Source organism: Neophocaena asiaeorientalis, unplaced genomic scaffold, assembly GCF_003031525.2.
Source record: "Neophocaena asiaeorientalis asiaeorientalis breed wild unplaced genomic scaffold, Neophocaena_asiaeorientalis_V1.1 scaffold606, whole genome shotgun sequence".
Lineage (NCBI taxonomy): Eukaryota > Metazoa > Chordata > Mammalia > Artiodactyla > Phocoenidae > Neophocaena > Neophocaena asiaeorientalis.
In genome coordinates this window covers 11,227,335-11,247,838 of record NW_020173687.1, presented here as the reverse complement: position 1 = coordinate 11,247,838, position 20,504 = coordinate 11,227,335, and the positions used below count along the sequence as shown (strand labels likewise).

The 20,504-nt window shown below is 44.9% G+C and overlaps 1 protein-coding gene across 4 annotated transcripts in view; it reads right to left on the bottom strand.

Annotated features, from left to right (window-relative positions):
• UBE2V1 (ubiquitin conjugating enzyme E2 V1) overlaps positions 1–18,590 on the bottom strand; it is a 31,969-nt gene extending 13,379 nt beyond the window's left edge. The window contains exons 1-2 of one of the 4 annotated variants that reach the window (XM_024750270.1): positions 18,545–18,590; positions 18,026–18,333 (exon numbers count right to left, since the gene is read on the bottom strand). In XM_024750270.1, the coding sequence (XP_024606038.1) occupies positions 18,026–18,047 (22 nt within the window). In that variant the 5' untranslated portion in view covers positions 18,048–18,333; positions 18,545–18,590. Of the gene's footprint in view, positions 1–17,715; positions 17,989–18,025; positions 18,334–18,544 lie in introns of those variants that run through there. The other 3 variants (XM_024750268.1, XM_024750267.1, XM_024750271.1) reach the window with 3 other exon arrangements.
• Positions 18,591–20,504: the final 1,914 nt, after the last annotated feature.

The following is a 20,504-nucleotide window of genomic DNA, read 5'->3' as shown; positions in this document are numbered from 1 at the left end:
ATTAATTTGGGCCCAATAGTTTGAGATGAAAATTAAAGTGCTAACAAAAGTGCCTTGGAAGAAAAGAGGCTATTTCTTTTGTTTTGTTCTTATTCTACATTTCTGAATCTAAGGGCATGCTCATTTGTTGGAACGAGTCTCAAACTACCTTAGGAGGAACAGACGCCCTGGCCCTATCATGTAACAACAGTGTCCTCTTGATCAACTCAGAGTCAACAGAAGGCGGCAAGGATGAAAAATTGCAAATATTTAAGTCATAGTTTCTCTCTTGTGAAAAGCTAAGAGGGTAGCAGTTCTCTGCTTTACCTGTTTCCAAAAATCCCAAAGCCTGCAAAGTAGCTCATGGAAGCAAACACACGAACACATCTCACAGGTTCATGCCACTGCACCTAAGTTCAGGCTGAGGCTTGCACCGCTTCTGGGTGTCTTCCAGAACAGAGTCTAGGTACTGGGCCCAGATGGGGATGTTATTCTCCCAACCAGTCCTGCCTACCTCTCCCCGCACTCACCTCTTCCCCTGGCATTTAGACTATTCCTCAGGAAAAAACTCAGGATCCAGGCAAGTTACAAGCTTTCTTTACTGAGCCTCCAACTGGCCAGACTCAGAGCCAAGCAGCACTTAACATATGATTATGAAGAAAGACCCACTGGAGGGACTCAAGACTGTGGGTGGTGTTCTCTGTGTATCTCAGTATTTCCCAAAGTGTGGAACACATCTTACTATTAATTCAACTGGAATAAATACCTGAGGAAATCAGGCACTTTTCTAGGCACCAAGAAATAAGCTGTGAACAAAACAAAAATGCCTGCCCTCATGGAGCTTACATTCTAGAAGGAAACAAATACAAATTATGCAAGTTATGTAGTATGACAGATGGTGGTGTTCTGGAGCAGAGAGTACTGGTGGGGGGAGTTACAATTTTAAATAGGGAACATGACTTATTGGCAGCTGAGGGGAGAGTCTTCCAGTCAGAGGAAAGAGCAGGTGCAAAGGTCCTGAAGTACAACCTTGCCCAGAGTGTCAAAGAACAGCAAAGATGCCAAGTGAGCTAAAACCAAGTCAGTGAGATGGAAGTAGGAAATTAGGGACTCCAACTGTTAAAAAGCCACTGGAGTTTTGAATAGAAGAATGACAGGATTTTGACTTGTTTTTAACAGGATCCCTCTGGCTGCTGTATGAAGAGTACAGTGAAGGGAGCTAGGGCAGAAACAGCCAGAAGGCTATTGCAATAATCCCAGCAAAAGATCACAGGTGTTAACAGTGAAGGAACAGGGTGATAGCAGTGAAGGTGGTGAGAAGTAGCAGAGTTTTAAATATTTCAGGGGTGTGAGCTGGTAAGATTTGCTGTCAGATTGCCTATGAAGTGTGAGAGAAAGAGAAGTCAACTATTGCTACCAGGCTTTATTTAGGTGGTACATGAGTGAACACTTCATTTTACAGTCATGTATTTTTTAGGGCAAGTAATGTTAAACTAATTTCCCCTTTATGATTATGTTAAAATTTTCCTTCTAAAATAAACATAAGCAAAAGAGTCAGCCGACTGAAGAAAAATATTAAATAGCACAGATGGTACTTGAAAGGAAACAGGAAAAATCTGAAAGCATTCTTGAATGGTCCGTTTGGAAAACACTGGCATTTTTTATCCACAGAAGAGCCAACTGGATTATTCACTTATACTGGATTAAGTCTCCTCCAGCAAATGCGAAACTGAAGGCTGTTTGTGACATTATAAGCAAAAAACCAGACAATTCAATGCCTTTTGTTTAGAAAGAGTTAAATCTTTAATAATCCTAATTTGGCTTAGGAGAAAAAAAATCACTGTGCATTACTACTGCTGTTACTATTGGTTACTTTATAAGTCTGCACTAATAAAAATGAATATCCAAATAGCACAGAATTGTACTGATAGGAAGACTGATAGATATCTGACGTACTTGTTCACAGATGGTGTAATGGGCTGAACTGTGTCTCCTCAAGTTCATATGTTGAAGACCTAAGTCCCAGCATCTCAGAATGTGACTATATTTGGAAACAGAGCCTTTAAAGAGGTGATTAAGTTAAAATGAGGCCATTAGGGTGGGCCCTAATCCAATATGACTGGTGTCCTTACTAGAAGAGGAAACTTAGATGCACAAGGAAACAACAGGTATGCACATCTGTATGGAGTAAAGACCATGTGAGGACCCAGTGAGAAGGCAACCACCTGCAAGCCAAAAGAAATCAAACCTGCTGATACCCTGATCTTGGACTTCTAGCCTCCAGAATTCTGAATGTCCATTGTTTAAGCTACCCAGTCTGTGGTATTCTGTTATGGCAGCCCTAGTAAACTAATATAGATGTTAAGTGACATCTTAAGAAACCTGGCTAGATTATCGCTAGGTGCAACCTGGTTATCTCTAGGTGCAAGGATTATGGGTGGTTCCAACCCCCCCTTTCCATATTTTCCGATTTTTTTAAAAAACCACGATTGTGATTTACTTCACTCTGTATAACAGACTCTAGGTCCATCCACCTCACTACAAATAACTCAACTTCATTTCTTTTTATGGCTGAGTAATATTCCATTGTATATATGTGCCACATCTTTATCCATTCATCTGTTGATGGACACTTCGGTTGCTTCCATGTCCTGGCTATTTACAGAGCTGCAATGAACACTGTGGTACATGACTGTTTGAATTATGGTTTTCTCTGACTATATGCCCAGTAGCGGGATTGCTGGGTGGGATAGTTTTTTTAGTTTTTTAAAGAACCTCCATACTGTTCTCCATAGTGGCTGTATCAATTTACATTCCCACCAACAGCGCAAGAGGGTTCCCTTATCTCCACACCCTCTCCAGCATTTATTGTTTGTAGATTTTTTGATGATGGCCTTTCTGACCAGTGTGAGATAATATCTCATTATAGTTTTGATTTGCATTTCTCTAATGATTAATGATGTTGAGCATTCTTTCATGTGTTTGTTGGCAATCTGTATATCTTCTTTGGAGAAATGTCTATTTAGGTCTTCTGCCCGTTTTTGGATTGGGTTGTTAGAGTCTGTCATACAGAGTGAAGTTAAGTCAGAAAGAGAAAAACAAATACTGTATGCCAACACATATATATGGAATCTAAGAAAAAAAAAAGGTCATGAAGAACCTAGGGGCAAGATGGGAATAAAGAGCAGACCTACTAGAGAATGGACTTGAGGATATGGGGAGGGGGAGGGGGAAGGGTAAGCTGGGACAAAGTGAGAGAGTGGCATGGACATATATACACTACCACGTAAAATAGATAGTTAGTGGGAAGCAGCAGCGTAGCACAGGGAGATCAGCTCCCGGTGCTTTGTGACCACCTAGAGGAGTGGGATAGGGAGGGTGGGAGGCAGGGAGACCCAAGAGGAAAGAGATATGGGGATGTATGTATAACTGATTCACTTTGTTATAAAGCAGAATCTAACACACCATTGTAAAGCAATTATACTCCAACAAAGATGTTAAAAAAACAAACAAACAACCATGATTGTGTCATTTGATCAACACAACACTTAGGAACCATGTCAACCAAACTGCACTTGCTATTCGCTTTGCCTGGAACACTCTTCCCCAGATAAGTTACATCAGTCATGCTTCCTCACCTTCTCTAGGGCTTCAGTTATGTGACACCTGATTGAAATAAGGATCAAGGATTCTCTGAGAGTGGGAATCTCACTTCATAGTATTCCCTAAGTGACTAACTTTAAGTGGTCTGTGTTCTTTAGTGTTACCAAAACTTGTTCAAGTCAAATGATCAACAGCAAAGTACAATAGCTCCCATGGCTAAGCCCTTCACTTTTTTTTTTTTTAAGAAGATGTTGGGGGTAGGAGTTTATTAATTAATTTATTTTTGTTGTGTTGGGTCTTCGTTTCTGTGCGAGGGCTTTCTCTAGTTGTGGCAAGAGGGGGCCACTTTTCATCGCGGCGCGCGGGCCTCTCACTATCGCGGCCTCTCTTTTTGCAGAGCGCAGGCTCAGTAGTTGTGGCTCACGGGCCTAGTTGCTCCGCGGCATGTGGGATCCTCCCAGACCAGGGCTCGAACCAGTGTCCCCTGCATTAGTAGGCAGAGTCTCAACCACTGCGCCACCAGGGAAGCCCAGCCCTTCACTGTTTTTTTTGTTTTGTTTTGTTTTTTGCGGTACGCAGGTCTCTCACTGCTGTGGCCTCTCCCGTTGCGGAGCACAGGCTCCGGACGCGCAGGCTCAGCGGCCATGGCCCATGGGCCCAGCCGCTCCGCGGCACGTGTGATCCTCCCGGACCGGGGCATGAACCTGTGTCCCCCGCATCGGCAGGCGGACTCTCAACCACTGCGCCACCAGGGAAGCCCAGTCCTTCACTCTTGAATGAAGTTATACATGTGACCTCTATTTCAAGTTGCTCTCTTTGGCAAGATAAAAAATGTGCTTTTTTTTCCTTTTCTTTTCTTTTTTTGCTGCTCCTCGGTTTACAGGATCTTAGTTCCCCGACCAGGGATTGAACCCGGGGTCCCAGCAGTGAATGTGTCCCCTGCATCGGCAGGCGGACTCTCAACCACTGCGCCACCAGGGAAGCCCTGTGTCAGATCTTTAAATCAGGTTGGATTAATTATTTCAGGTGTAACTGTTCCTCTTGTAAACTTTAGCAAAGAACATCCTTATAGGTGGAAATGTTCCCTCTTCATCTAACAACCAGGTCTGATTAGGAAATCTTTTTTTTTAATTTAATTTTTTGGCCACACTTCGCGGCAAGTGGGATCATAGTTTCCCGACCAGGCAACGAACCCGCGCCCCCTGCACTGGAAGCAGGGTCTTAACTGCTGGACCACCAGGGAAGTCCCCCTTAATCCAAATATCACAAGCTCACTGCTATTAGTTTCAAAACAGGTAGTGAATTCAACATATCTTTCTGACGCTTGATTTTTTTACTTCTGAAGTAGGGGAAAATATTATATTAGTAATGAATCTTGCACTTCCAACAGGTATTTCCATTGGATTAGAGACATTTAATTACTTAAAAACAAAGCATGCAAAGCTCATATACACAACTGCACAACAACAAATGAGTCACTTAAACTTATTTTAGGTTAGTATTTGGAACAGTAAATGAGCACCACAGAGGACAAAGTCAGCTTTTCGTTGTTACTTCTGTACTGACATTACAGGATGATTCAATTTGATTCAATTATAAAATAGGCATCAAAACAGCTTAATAAATGAAAAACTCTGGATTGGCCAGCATCTATTAGGCAGTCTAGAAATATTCCAAGCAGGAGTTGGAATATACATATGAATATCAGAATAATTGTACTATATACTGATTAATTATGATAAGCATTTATTCCATTTGAATAGCAGTTCTCAGCTTTTTTGGTCTCAAGACCCTTTTACACTCTTAAAAATTATTGAAGACTTCAAAGAGCCTTTGTTTATGTGGGTTATAGCTATTGATATTGACCAAATTAGAAAATTACAACTGAGAAATTATAAAAATACTTAATTCATTTACAACTAACCACAACCAACCATTACGTGCTAAGATAAATAACATATAACTATATTTTCCAAAGAACAGAATTAAACTAGTGAGAAGAGTGGTATGGCTTTGCAGATTTCTTTAATGTCTGGCTCAAAACAACAGGAAGTGTTAAGAACTGAGGTGAGCTGGAGAATACACATCCTCTCTAAAGGGGACAGTCACGCCTTTGCCCTGGTCAAATGTCTATGGGTCAGATTCTGCTTATGGGACACCACTTTGCAACATCCGAGGTCACCTGATTGTTCTCAAAAATCCCTTTAAGCCCTAATATCCTAGGTTTAGCTCAGAGGATATTTTAAACCCTCTGAGGGTAAGGGTAAGTAAAGGTTGATAAACGTTGTAATCTGGCATTGGGCAGTTAAGTACTCAGTTAACCTTTATTTAGCAAAATCTCGAAGAATTTAAGTCCACAAAGTGGATAGCTTTTATTTTTTTCATTTTATTTTTAAAAATTATTTATTTGTTTATTTATTATTATTTTTGGCTTCATTGGGTCTTTGTTGCTGCACGTGGGCTTTCTCTAGTTGCGGTGAGCGGGGGCTACTCTTCGTTGCGGTGCGCAGGTTTCTCATTGTGGTGGCTTCTCTTGTTGTGGAGCACAGGCTCTAGGCACACAGGCTTCAGTAGTTGCAGCACACAGGTTCAGTAGTTGTGGTGCATGGGCTTAGTTGCTCCATGGCATGTGGGATCTTCCTGGACCAGGGATCGAACCCATGTCCCCTGCACTGGCAGGCAGATTCTTAACCACTGCGCCACCAGGGAAGTCCCTGGATAGCTTTTAAAGAGGACTGTTACTTTTTAATTCATTTTTCCTAAGCCATAAACTTTTATTTTCACTCAAAAATTGATTAAAAGTGAAGTCTGGGGAATAACTACAGCTAGCAGAAATCAGGAACTCCAAAAATTTACAAATTATGCAGTGATTCATTTAGCTTTTTTTGATATTTAAATAGAAGTGGCTGATTAGCACCTGGGTAGCTGAACTCTATCTAGTAAGGAACCATCTGGTTAGCTGGTATACTGAACTCTATCTAGTAAGGAACTATCTAGGGTTCACCATGTTTAATATGTGTAAAACTGAGCTCATTCCACCTTTACAAGCAAAATCCACACATTTCAGGACTGCAATTTTTTTAAATGTTAGCTACGCTTGTTACCTGTTTGTCAAAATTTCCCTACCCATAAATTTGTTAGTAATATATATGTACACACACTTTCTTTCAGTACAATAGTTATCAGACACTTATCCAACACCATGCTAGACCTTATTGGGGCTATGAAAGAAATAAAAACAGGAGCTTCCCAGTCAGAGTATAAAGTCTCACTATGGAAACAAGATACACATACAAAGTTCAATAAAACAAAACAGTATTAGAATGTATGAGAGAAATATAATCATAGGGCAACGTTTCTTAATCTTTGAGGGGGTCATAGACCCCTCTGAATGTGATGAAAGCTAAAGAGGTGGGGCCATGTTACTAAGAGGACTTTATCCTGAGGGTAATTAGTGGGGAGCTGCAAAAGGCTCTGAGCAGGGCAAGAAATAAGGCAAATCTCCCAGGTAATGTTCAGGATGGGCTGAAGGATTAGAGGCCAGGTTAGGGATGTGTTACTACTAACATCTCAGGATACAAAGCCAGAAGCATTTGCTTAGAGCAAATACTTGTGACAACGGAACAAGTTATCAAACTTCTTACAAGCTGAGGTAGGTGGGATGTTAAAGAGATTTAAGGCAGCACATATTAATTTGCATGACTGTGGTGATAGTTCCCATTTTTATAAAAAAAACATTAAAACAACTGGCCTCTACATGGTAGTCTTTAGATAAATATTCGTTGAAAAATAAAAAAACTGAGCAAAGGATAAAAAGGTATGTACACTCCATTTTATAAAAGATAAACACAAAGTCAACCCATGCTTCCCCGTATGTGTATACTCACATAAACGATCTTTAGATGCCACGGAAGTAGAATCACAAATGTAAGGATACCTAGTTGACCACTCTATTTTTATTATTTTTTTTTAAGATTTTTTTTTTGATGTGGACCATTTTAAAAGTCTTTATTGAATTTGTTACTATACTGCTTCTGTTTTATGTTTTGGTTTTTTTGGCCGCAAGCCATGTGGGATCTTAGCTCCCCGACCAGGGACCGAACCCGCACTCCCTGCACTGGAAGGTGAAGTCTTAACCACTGGACCGCCAGGGAAGTCCCGACTACTCTATTTTAAAAAGGCTGGTCAGAGGAATGGCGAAGTTACCTCCCACAAATAAGAGTCAGAATATAATTTAGAGAAAATTCTATAATCTCTCAGCAGAGGGTTAAGACCAGGAACCTAGGCTCAAATCCATGCTCTGCAACTTTCCAGCAATCTAGCTGGGTGACTACGCCAAGTTATCCTTGACCCTCAGAGTAACAGGGATCCTGATACTCTTTACCTCTACAAGTGGTGAGGAAGAAGCAATGAGGTAAAACCTATAAAAGCACTTTGTGTAATACCTGGGACAGAGGCTGAATCACCTTCATCAGCACTGTCCTATCCACCGTAGTATAAAATACAAAAACCCTCACTTGATCCCATATCCCCTTCTAGCTACCAACTCATTTCTTTGTTCATTTTTAGCAAAAAATCTCAAAAGGGCTGTCTAGACCCCTTGTTTGCAATTCTTCACTCTACTTGCACCTACTCCAATCAGGCTTTTCTAGCTAGTCACTCACCCAAACTGCTCTTGTCAGGGGCACCAAGCAGCACCCTCTAGCCAAATTCTGTGGTTAGTTCTCAGCCCCTACCTCAAGTTCCTGGAGCTCTCAGCAGCACCCATAACTCCCTCCTGTAACTCTCTTCCCTTAGCCTCAGGCTCTCTTCCTACCTCACTAGTTTATCGGCCTCACCCCCTTGACTTCCAAACACTGGCTGCCAGGCCTCAGGGCACAGCCCACTGACCGCTGCTTTCCTATCTACTCCCCAAGTGATTTTACCCAGACCAAGGAAGCTTAATAACTCTCCAGTTTATATTTCCAACTAACTGCCTTCTACACATCTCTGTTTATATGCCTCATAGGCCTCTCCAACTTAAAACAATTCCAAACAAAACTCCCTTGCACTCCTCAAAAAACAAAAAGTACCCACTCTTTGATCTCAGTATATAGCACAAACAGATTTCTCTGGCTAGAAATCTTGGAGTTACGATAAGAGATCTTTCTCTTATACCCCATACCTAACCCATTTCCAAATATATCCCCAATACAATCATCTTCACCATTCCCACTGCAACCACTGTTAAGTTAGATCCCATCACTCCCCTTCTCAAAACCCTCCACTGGCCTTCCCTTACAACTAGCATCCAAACTCCTTACCTCACCTACAGAGCCCTACCTGTTTCTCCAACATCATTTCCTGCCACCCTTTCCCTTGCTCCTCACCCTCCTTCAGCCATACCATCCTTTTTGAAGTTCCTGAAGAGGCAACCTGACTTTGCTTTTGCACCTGATGTTGCCTCACCCCAGAATTCTCTGTCCCCGAGCTGGGAATGGCTGGCTGGCTGGCTGGCTGGCTGGCTCCCTTATTCTTCATCTAAGCTCCAACTTCCCATTCCCTTATCTTGCTTTATTTTTCTTCACAGCATCATTACCACTTGACATTTTAAGTGTATTCTCTTCCACTTCATTAGTTGTTTACTGTCTGTCTCTCCCATGTGAACATAAACTCCCTGAGAATAAAACTTCATCTGTTTTGTTCACTGCTGAATTTCCAATACGTCAAAGAGTGCTTTGCCAAAGCATGCACTCAAACGCTTGCTGAATAAATGAATGGTGGCCAGGTGTTAGCTAGGGATGTTATTTCAGAATGAATAATGCTCAATGTCACAAAATTCTAACTCTGGTTTATTTCTGGAAATACAGCAGGGAAACATTCATAGCACTATTAAAAGGGAGTCTAATATTAAAAAGATTATCAAAGGGGCTTAGTATGGATTTCAAATAGCCCAAGAAAAGTTATACATTAAATTTTAAACATGATGATCTTAAGAAGAAACACAAATCTTCAACTCGGAGCTGGGCAGTCTGCGGAGGTCCTCTAAGAGCCCCCTTACCCCCAGCCCCATGCTCCTTTACGTTCACACAATGTCTGTGCTGTACCTTTTCTTCTTCTTTAAATTTCATTTTCTTTCTTTTTTTGTTGTCTGACTCACTCTTGGAGCTTCTCAAGTTAGAGTTGTGACTCATTCAATTCTACCTCCCCAGAATCTGGCATGCTACCTGGCATGTAATGGTACTCAATAAATGTTTCCTGATTGAAGAAAAGGCAGTACCTCTTCCTTTCCTACTGTAACCTCTCATATGGTCTACTGTGGCCAAAATACCATATAACTGAGATACCTTAACAAAGATAAGGTTCTTTGTTTTGAGATAATTAAAATTTGATAAGTAGTTTTATTTTTTAATGAAGTGTGATCAAGACTTTTAGAGAAACTTTTTTTTAATGCGGGAAAACTGTTTTTTTTCCCCACACCACACAAGTCAAGGATTCTTCATTACAAATTGAACTTTGTTTCATAAAATATATATGAAAGCATGTTACTGATATTTCAAACCATTTAGAAACTGCATACAAAGTTAATACATCAATATTTTCTACAAAGCAAGAGCATTTAACTCCAAATGGCCTAACTCCAATATTTTCTACAAAGCAAGAACATTTGACTCCAAATAACCCTTGTTCTAGAACCTCAGGGGCTACCCCAGGGACATAAATCCAAATATTGGTGGAGTTCAGAGCTCCTGCAGACCTTGTACGTGTATCAGTCACAGGGAGGACTTCATTCCATCCCAAATGGAGAGAATAAGCTCAAAATCATGACACGTTAAACAAAAGACTTCAGTGAATATATTAAAAATTAAATCCAGATATGTCAAAAACCAGAAGCATAACAGATCAAAAAAACTCAGTGATACTCTAACATATTTTCTTCCTATGGCACTTTAATCCATTGAATCAAGCTAAATTTTAAGGTTCCTAAAATTTGTGTGTTAATCTGACACCTAAAAGGCAGCTGAAGGAACAGCTTCAAGAGGCAATAGAGGATGTAAAAATGGACTCTTGTTAATCTTAATAAACTATAACTATTAAAAGGTTAGCTATGAAAATGTTAAGATAACTCTACCAAGGTGCTAAAATAACGCAGTAACCCAAGATTTTTAAAAAGAAAACATTTGTTCCTGTTACTTCAGAATTCTTTTTTCCAGAAGGATTTTTCCTGGATTTGTGTCAGTATCAAAAGTCAGCCAGTTTTTCTCCTGGCTAAATATAAACTGAAAAGTCAGCAGCTGCAGGATATTACAAAGAAAATATGACAACCAGGTTAAAAAAGTATGAATATTTGATAGGGTTTTACACCATGTCCTAGTAAAACATTTAATGCAGTAATTTGAAACACAGCAACATATTAAAATATCTGTGGTACAAAAAGGATTTTGAAGCCCTTTAAAACATCTTTTTGGGAAAAGCATTGTCACAAAGCAGTGGCTATTACAGCATGCCAATCTTGGAAAACCCTGGCCTGGCCTGGGTCTTGATTTAAAATGGCAGAGCCTCACAGGTCTCTCCGGGAAAGAAAGCTGCTAGTTGAAACTGGTCTGGTTGCCCATTCAGGGAAGACAGTGAACTGAGCTAGGAGTCTGGTGCTGCTACCATTCTGAAAATAAGGAGGCCTGGAAGGTGATGCACCTGGATTAAACGTTCTCGAAAAGTGGGCATGAAGTCAGGGGCAGGTAACTTTTGTTTCTGAGCAACTGGCAAGTGCAGTGCAGTCTGGGTGCCTGGTTAGGGCCTGTCCAGAGGAGCATATTTCTTCTCTCCTTCTACACAACAATGATTCTCCAAGTATGGTCCCCAGACCTGCAGCCTACACATCACCTGGGTACCGGCTAGAAATGTAAATTCTCAGGCCACACACCAGAACACTACAATACATTACACCATAGAACTATCAAATCTGAAACTGAGGGTGGAGCCCAGCAATCTAACAAGCCCCCCAGGTGATACTAATATATACTAGTTTGAGAATCACTGATCTGGGAGAAAAAACAGCGGCAATCTATCATTCTTTACAGTCTAGACAATGTGACAACAAACAGCTGGTGACAAGATGCAAGACCCTGTGTTTCTCTGCTGCTAGGGTGACCAAGGCCAAAGATCAAATTTTATCTGAAAGGGGTGGAGACAAAGAATAGGGTGTGGTAAGTGCCTCAGGACAGTCAGGGAAGGAGAGAAAGAGTAAATTCTATGCTGAAGTCCGTCTATAAATGCCAACTAATCAGGACAAGAGCTTTCCTTTTTGAAAAGCTGAACAGGCACTTTTGCTTCTGCCCTATCAGATATAATGTTTCTCCAAATATGTCAAATTTATATATTTGGCTACATCAAGATGAGAACCTGGATTAATTCATTGCAACATTCAATATTTATTGAGCACCTACTCTATGTCAGGGACTATGTGGGTGCTAGGGACATAGCAGAGAACAAGGATTATTCCTGCCCTACTGCAAAGGCACAGAAATGTGGAAAAACAAACAAGGAACCTTCAGATAAGGTTATGCACTTTAGAACAGAACAGAGATGTGATAATGAGTGAGAAGACGATATTGAAAGGGGTGGGCAGGGATGGACTTTCTGGAGAGCTGAGACCTGAAGAAGGAGAAGCAGGCAGTCACAGGCAGGCAGAGCATTCCTAAAAGGGGAAGAGCAAGGGCACAGGTGTGCACATCACGTGAGCTCAGGGGTAGGCAAGGCCAAGGCCATGGAGGCCCTTGTGGGCCATGGGAAAGAGATGGATTTTATTCTAAGTGCAGCAGGAAGGGCTTTCTGCAGAGAGTGGCAGTTTCTGTTTTCTTGTCTGTAAAAAACCATTCTGCCTCCTCTACAGAGAATGGATTAGAAAAGGGCAAGACTGGAAGCAGGAGGCTTTTGAAGTCTTTTAGGCAAGCGAAAGGTGGTACTGGTAGGACAAGAACGACAATAATGCCGATGGAGAGGAGGAGGATTTGGTATCTATTCTGGGGTTACACCTACTGAACTTGTATGGGGTGAACGTGACAATGAAGAAAGAATCATACTTGGTGTCATTACTATCCACCCATGAAAGAACTAATCCGCCAAGGCAGGAATGTCAACAGACCTGCCAATGGCTGAAGGAACTTGAGATGCCTAGCTGGAGAACAGGCAACGGGGGGCTGGAAAAATGCTAATATGGACAAAGGCATATGTCCTGGAGCAGAGCTGTCCCAGTTCTGTACCCTGGTTTGCAAGTCACTGGCTCTGAGCTTCAGGCAAGTCATTTCTCCTCTCTGGGCCTCAGTTTCCTCACCTTCACAATAGATACCTGCTTCAAAACGCTGCTGTCAGAAACAAGATGATGTATTTAATACAGTGTCTACCCATAGTTAGCCTTAGAAGTGCAGCTTAAGAAGAAGTCTGAAGGGCTTGCATGTCAATGAAGACAAGGACTGACTTTGTACATGACATGAGGGGGCCCTAAGCCCGAGTGTTGAGTTATTGAGTGTAAAGTATAAGCAAGAGCAAGAAGTGGCCTTCACTCTCATTAGACAGTACATTACCCAGAATGGGTAAAATGTGGCCAGGGATGCTATAAAAAGAGTTCCTGCTACAGGTGGCAGACGCTTCTCATTAAAGCCTGTTCTCTCATCAAGATTAAATACGCCAAGACTGAGGAAGAGCACATGCCTGAATCCATGCCTTTCCATTTCCTTCCTAAGGCACTGGAGCAGGTTGGGGAAGGAACTGGAGTCAAAAGCCCCTGGGCTCTAATCTGAGTGTCACCACTCCTCAGGCAGCCATCAATCTCCTTCAGGAATATTGGGGGGCCAATACTTCCCCTGGTGAGCTCACTAGGTTGTGGAGAGTTGGATGAGATGACATAGCAGGTTAAGTCGAAGTACTAGGAAACCTCTAAACCACTTTACGTAATATAAAAGTAACAGTGTTAACATCTCTACTTCACCAAATGTGCTGCTCTATACTTCCCTAGGGCCTTTCAGAATGAAAGAGAGGATTCCTGGGACTTCCCTGGTGGCGCAGTGGTTAAGAATCCGCCTGCCAATGCAGGGTTCGATCTCTAGTCCGGGAAGATCCCACATGCTGCGGAGTAACTAAGCCCGTGAGCCACAACTACTGAGCCTGCACTCTAGAGCCCGTGAGTTGCAACTACTGAGCCCGCATGCTGCAACTACTGAGCCCACATGCTGCAACTACTGAAGCCCGTGCGCCTAGAGCCCATGCTCTGCAACGAGAGAAGCCACTGCAATGAGAAGCCCGAGCACTGCAACTAGAGAAAGCCCAGCGCAGCAACAAAGACCCAACGCAGCCCAAAATAAATAAATAAAGGTGTCTACTCTTTAAAAAAAAAGAAAGAAAGAAAGAAAAAAGATTTCTGACTTTATATTCTCTATTCTACATTTATCAAACTACTGTAGAGCTACACTTCAGCTGAGAGAGAGGGAGGGAGGAAGAGAATATGGTGGGGGGAAGAGGGTGGTTTTAAAGTTATTGTGAAAGGGAAAATCATGATCATCAAATTGACCCTGGCAATCCATAAGAGGAACAACAGATTGTAGTGGCCCAACAAAGCGTTTCCCCTCGATCACTAGAGCAGACTGCTGTTTCTTCAGCTGCGTACAACATGAAGACGTTCTCACGAAAGCAGGGCCCATGTTGTACAAAAGGCACTTAGCTACAACTGGCACAAGAAGATGCTCACACAGTGAGACACACGGGAACGAGACCAGCTAAGAGACTACCGGTTCTCATCTGCCAGCTCCAGCTCTTTCTAGGCAACTCCCTTGAATGGAATGGAAGACTACTAACCTCCACTGCCCATCTGGTTAAATGTTCATAAGAGGAGTGAGTGTATGCGGCCACTCCAACGTATGCGAATTTAAAATGTAAAGGGCTTACTTTGCTGGCACTCCGTTTCTGGTTTACTGTCAGGGCAGCCTGTGGGATGCTGGGTGAGAGGAAAGATCTGGTAGCCAAGGGCTACTCTTTGAGGCCCTGCAATCCTGGCCAAGGCAGGAGGAAGTCACCTGTCACAACACAAGCATCCTGAGGATTCCAGTGGGTTTTCCACAGTTCCACCCCTCTAAGATCTATGGGGAAATCACACACTGCAGAAGCAAAGGAGGTGGGAAGCTGCTGTCACCAAGTGTTGAAAGCAGTGACCACAAAAAACTAAGTTCAGCCCTTACAGGAACTCAAAGGCTTCACAGCTGTTTCCTGGCAACCAGGGGCACAGATTAATCAAGAGGTTTGTTCTAAACCTAAGGAAGGCCTCAGGGCCCCTGACCACACCTGAAAGACTTCTCAGGGTTAGAAAGCAGAGAGGCCTGTACACTCATTTTAGTTTAACCCAAATATGATCTTTCTGCTCCCTCCCTTAGCACTCTGCACTCCTCTTACTGCCTGGGAGCAATGGTCAGATCTTGTCATTCCTCTCTTTTTAAGACTCTCATTCATTCATTCAACAAACATTTACTGAACATTTACTTCAGACCAGGTACTTGTTCAATGGCTTTCTTCCACACTGAATAAAATCCAAACTCATCTCTCTCTCCAACTCATCTCTTTAACAAGCCTCCCTTGCACACGGAGGACTTTAGCTTGTACTTTCAACATGCCAAGCTCAGTCCTGCCACAGGGCCTTTCCACTCAGCCTCCCCATCCCCTGCCTGTGACACACACTGTTGGCGCCTTCCATCATTTGTCTCAGTTCAAATACCCCCCCTTGGAGAAGCCTTCCCTGACCACCTCTCCAGATACTACATCACACAATTTCTTTCATAGCGTTTACTGTTATCTGAAATCTTAATTATTTACTCCTTTAATGGGCTTCTGACTTGAATAGAAGCTCCTCAAGGACAGGGGTTATGTCCATCTTGTTCACTATTCACAGCAAATTCTTAATAAATACCTGCTGAATAAACAGACAAAGGAGTTCTGGGAAGCCCTTTTTTTATTTTTTTTTTTTGCGGTACGCAGGCCTCTCACTGTTGTGGCCTCTCCCGTTGCGAAGCACAGGCTCCGGACGCGCAGGCCCAGTGGCCATGGCTCACGGGCCCAGCCGCACCGCGGCATACGGGATCCTCCCGGACCGGGGCACGAACCCGCGCCCCCTGCATCGGCAGGCAGACTCCCAACCACTGCACCACCAGGGAAGCCCCTGGGAAGCCCATTTTAAGGCACCTCAAAACCTCTTCCATGTTATCTAAACCATGCCAAGTGCTCTTGCATGCCACTAGACAGCAGCTGACGATGGTTTATCTGACCACCACAGCATTTATGAAGCACTCTTCAACTGGCAGGGCTTCAAGAAGTTAGAATTAAGGAGCTGTTAAACCGGATTACAGGTAGCCAATCTCAAGTGATTGCCAAGGGGCTGAGCTGCAAAGCCATCACAACGCTGGCTGCTGCAGGCACAGTGTACCCCCAGCTCAGAGCAACCTGGCAGGGGTGTTATTCTCATGAGACGTTTCCCACAGCAGTCTGGCCTGACTCAGCCTCTCTCTTCTGAGAATGTCTGTAGCAGTCTCTTTGTAAATGAACTGACTCAGCACTGTTCCAACTGAAACCAAACCTAGGAAAAAGATGTGTGGTTTCCTCATCCTCCAGGAAGACCCCACTGCTTCGAGTGTAAAAGGCAGCTTGGGGTAGGTGACTTCAGTCAGATCCCCTACTTCCAATTCCTTCAATTCCCACTCTAACAATCAAACAAAGATGGCCCCTTGGGATACTAGAGGAGTAACATCCTGGAAAGACAGACTCCCCTCACCCTGCTCGCTTTGGGTCACCAACCCTCTCCTAACAGTGCTGCTGCGGCCTTGAACAGCTGGAGGATTTCAGCACCCAGGCAGGTGGGCCTGTTCGTTTCCTCCATCAGCCGTCACCCACTGTCACCTCATCTGGGAGGACTTCACTGGCCAATTTCACTGCCAGGCACCTCAGGGGACACCCTCCTCACCAAAAGGGGGACACTCTGTTACTCCCAAATTCTGCACTCCCAGAATCCGACTCTCTTGCCTCATGAGCCCCTCTGCGGGACCTTCCCCAGACAATCATCACCCTGCCTCTTCCAGAAGGCCACCTGAGTCCACCCCCTGATGCCCAGCTGTGAGTGTTAGCTCTGAAACAGATCCTTCAGGATTTGATCCTCTGGTGCATCTTAGGGACACTGAATCCAGTCTCAAAACCAATGCTCCTTCCCTTTACCTACCAGGGCCTGGAAGAACTCCCCCTGGCCCACAGCGTAGCCCCCTCCTTCCCTCTCGTACCTCAGCTTTCTTCTCCAGTCACCCAAAACTTCCCATTTTATTTGTTCCTCTCCCCATAACCCATCCAGCCACTGGGGAACTTCTGAGCTGAACTCCCATATGTTACCAACACCCGAAAGAGTGGGAGAGAGACAGTCTCCATAAAACAGACACTCCTAGGGTACGCTTTCCTCACCCAACAAAGGAGATTTTTCTTCTCTAAAAAGAACATCTCTGAAACCTGACCTTTTCCCACTCTCACCCACTGCATGGGGCTCCCTTCCCCAGACAGACACCTCCAGGGCTCCCAACTCATCTGTTCTTCACCCAATATCGCAAGCTTCCACTAACCGCCCTACTCGGAGCTTGCCTCCTAAAACCTAACATCTATCTCCAAAACTAGGGGCCTGGTAACGATGGGGTCATTTCACTTTCAGCTGCTCCAACCAAATCCCTCTGGAATCTGAGAAATCCCTTTCCTCTTCTCACGTATCCTATGGAGATGCCCTTCATTCCCCCCAAAGTAGCCACCCCAAGACTCTTCCTTTCTAATCAACATAAAAATTTCCTCAGCTAACCCCATCCCCCAAACTAACACTGAAGCCCTGCCCTTTACCAATGGGGGATCCTCTCAGTCACCCCTCAGGATGCTGTTTTCTTCCCTCATCCATCCTGAGGGGCTTCTCCGAAGTCCCCGCCAAACGGACATCCCAAGGCTCCTCCCCCCACCCGGACACCCAGCACCCAAATAAAGGACTTCCATCCATTTTGGGGCGCCTCCTCGTTCTCAAGGGGACCCCTCGATCTCCCCTAAAGAGCCGCCAGCCCCGATCTCCTCGGCAGTGCCTCTGGGCTCGCCCCTCACCCGCTCTGGCCGCTCCGCTGCGCCGCGGGACCCGGCCCTTCCTCTCAGCAGGGCCCTCACGCCGCCCGGGGGAGCCTCTGGGCCTCGCCGCGCCGCCCACAGGCCCCACAGGCCCCTCAGGCCCCCGCCCGTGCTTCCGGCCACCGCCTGCTCCTCCTCCCCACTCAGGCCGCCTGAGTCGCCGCCACGGGGCCCAGGGGACAGAGGCATCGCAGAGGCCCTGGCCCCGCAGCAAGGGCCTTCGCGGGTCCCCGGCCCCCGGCCCGAGCCCATGCCCCCTCGGCCGGCCGGGTCCGGCGCCCCCGCTCACCCGAGCCCGTGGTGGCTGCCATCTTGCGTCGCTGTCGCTCAAAGGCCGGCCCCTTCTTCACCCCCCACCCGTTCTCCGGGCTCTTCCGCGCATGCGTGTGCGCACACGCAGACGCCTCCGCTGACGCCCGCTCCGCTGACTGCGCGACCCGTTGCCGGGAAGGTATTTTTTCCTGCCCTTTTAGAGAGAGGAAATGTTTGCGTGCGTGAGGGCCCAGCAACCTGCAAGGCCCTGCAGGCTCTGGTGCGAGGGAGGTATTGAGGTGCTTGGTGGGGAGGGCAAGGGGGATCAGACTTGGAAGGGTGTGACTGTGAAAGAAAAAGAAAAGAAAGCTTTTAAAAAGCGCCTATTGTCACAACCTATAATGGAATATAATCTGCAAAAAAATCCCCACCAAAAACCGAAAACCTGAATCACTATGCTGTACACCTGAAACTAACACAATATTGTAAGTCAACTATACTTCAATAAATATAAATAAATAAATAGATGCAAGTTTATAATATTTTTAAAAATCACCTATTTCGGGCTTCCGTGGTGGCGCAGTGGTTGAGAATCCGCCTGCCGATGCAGGGGACACGGGTTCGTGCCCCGGTCCGCGAAGATCCCACATGCCGCGGAGCGGCTGGGCCCGTGAGCCATGGCCGCTGAGCCTGCGCGTCCGGAGCCTGTGCTCCGCAACAGGAGAGGCCACAATAGTGAGAGGCCCGCGTACTGCAAAAATAAATGAATAAAAAGCACCTATTTTGCCTGGGGCATTTTCCTATCTAGTTGGATCCTCACAACAACATCTCTACCAGGTCGGGCTTAAAGTGAAACATGAAGGCGAGGGGGGTTAAGCCATTTATCTACACTCAGCTGTTAAATGACTGAGTCAGAATTTGAACCCAAGCCAGATGTCTTGCTTCCAAGATCGATGCTCCCAGGCCAGAAGGGGCTTGTAGAAGGGCAGCTAAATGATTTGGGGCATTAAGGTGGCAGGGAAAGCATTCACTCATTCATTCATTCGTTCACTCTTTCACTCAATCCATTCATTCCATCGAACAAATATTTACTAAGCATCTACTATGTGCCAGATGCTGTCATAGGTGCTGGGGATGGATATACATCCCTGAAGAAGCAAGCTCCTGCTCTCATGGGCTTAGATTTTAGTCGGAGATAGGAAGCAAATAAACAAATAGGGGAAAACATAACTATAATAGGATAGAGAGTAAACCAGAGAAGAAGTGGTCAGGGAGGGCCTCCTATGGAAGTCACATTTCAACAGCGACCTGAATGATGAGAAGGAGGTAGAGGGAATGGCATGTGCAAAGGCCCTGGAAACATATACTTGCAAATGTTAAATCCAAGAAGTGACTCCTCTATGACAAATGGTCTGAGAAGCTCTTATATGGATATGGAAACAGGCTGAGAGAGGTGAAAGGATTGCCTCAAGGCAACACAGCTGAACACTGGCTGAGAAATGACCAGGACTTTCAATACAGAGGAACAAGGAAGCTGGAAGCCTTCACCCAGTGCATCCAATTCATCACCTTGTTCTTACAGAATGCCTCCTAAGCATCTCTCTACTCCATCCACTTGTCTCCCACTTGGATGATCCCAGTAGCCTCCATTCTTGCCCCCATGTTCCATTCACCTAAACCTTTCAGTAGCTCCCCATTCCCATGGGATAAAATACAGACTCTACAAATTGAGTGACCAAAGAATTATCATCCAACAATGACAATCAGCAGATTGAAAGGGGGCCTAGTATGACCTTGCTGGGACAACAACCAGGAATCTCCAGGGCAAACCAGGATGGTTAACCACCCTACCCACAATGCCCTGCACCTAGGCCAGGACTAGGATGGGGTCAGTGAGGGGTCTAGGGCGCCAAATTTAAGGAGGCTTTCACTCTCCGATCCAGGCTCTGCACTTGCACCACCCTTCAAATGCGAGCCTCCCTAAAATCTGCACCCTGGGTGCCTCACTTTCCCCCTTCCCTGGCACTGCCTGCACCTCTGAGACTTGCTGTACCTCTCCAGTTACACTGGCCCTTTTCAAGGCCTCTGAAACACATGTCCTCTCCCTCCTCACGGCCATTGCCTGTGCTGTGCCCAGTCATTGCCCGCTCAGGGAAACTTTCCTTGATTTCTCCCACCAGGTCAAATTCAGCCATAATTGACGCTCCAAGTGCCACGTGTATCTTCTTCCCAGCACTGGCCACATGGAATCATCTTGACATTATTCCGTGTATCACGTGATTCAAGTTTACCTTGAAGAGCACAGAAGAGATTTGCCCTGGACTTTGGGTCACTGTAAAAAGTCATACAGCAAGTGGGAAGCATTTGGGCTCCTAAGGTGGACTCACCTCTGGCGTGAAATTTTCTGGGTTCGAGTCCTCCTTCACCACTCACTTTGCTGTGTGACTTGAGGCAAGGGACTTGAACCCCCCCTGGCATCAATTTCCCCTTCTGAAAAGGGGGATGACGGTATCAAC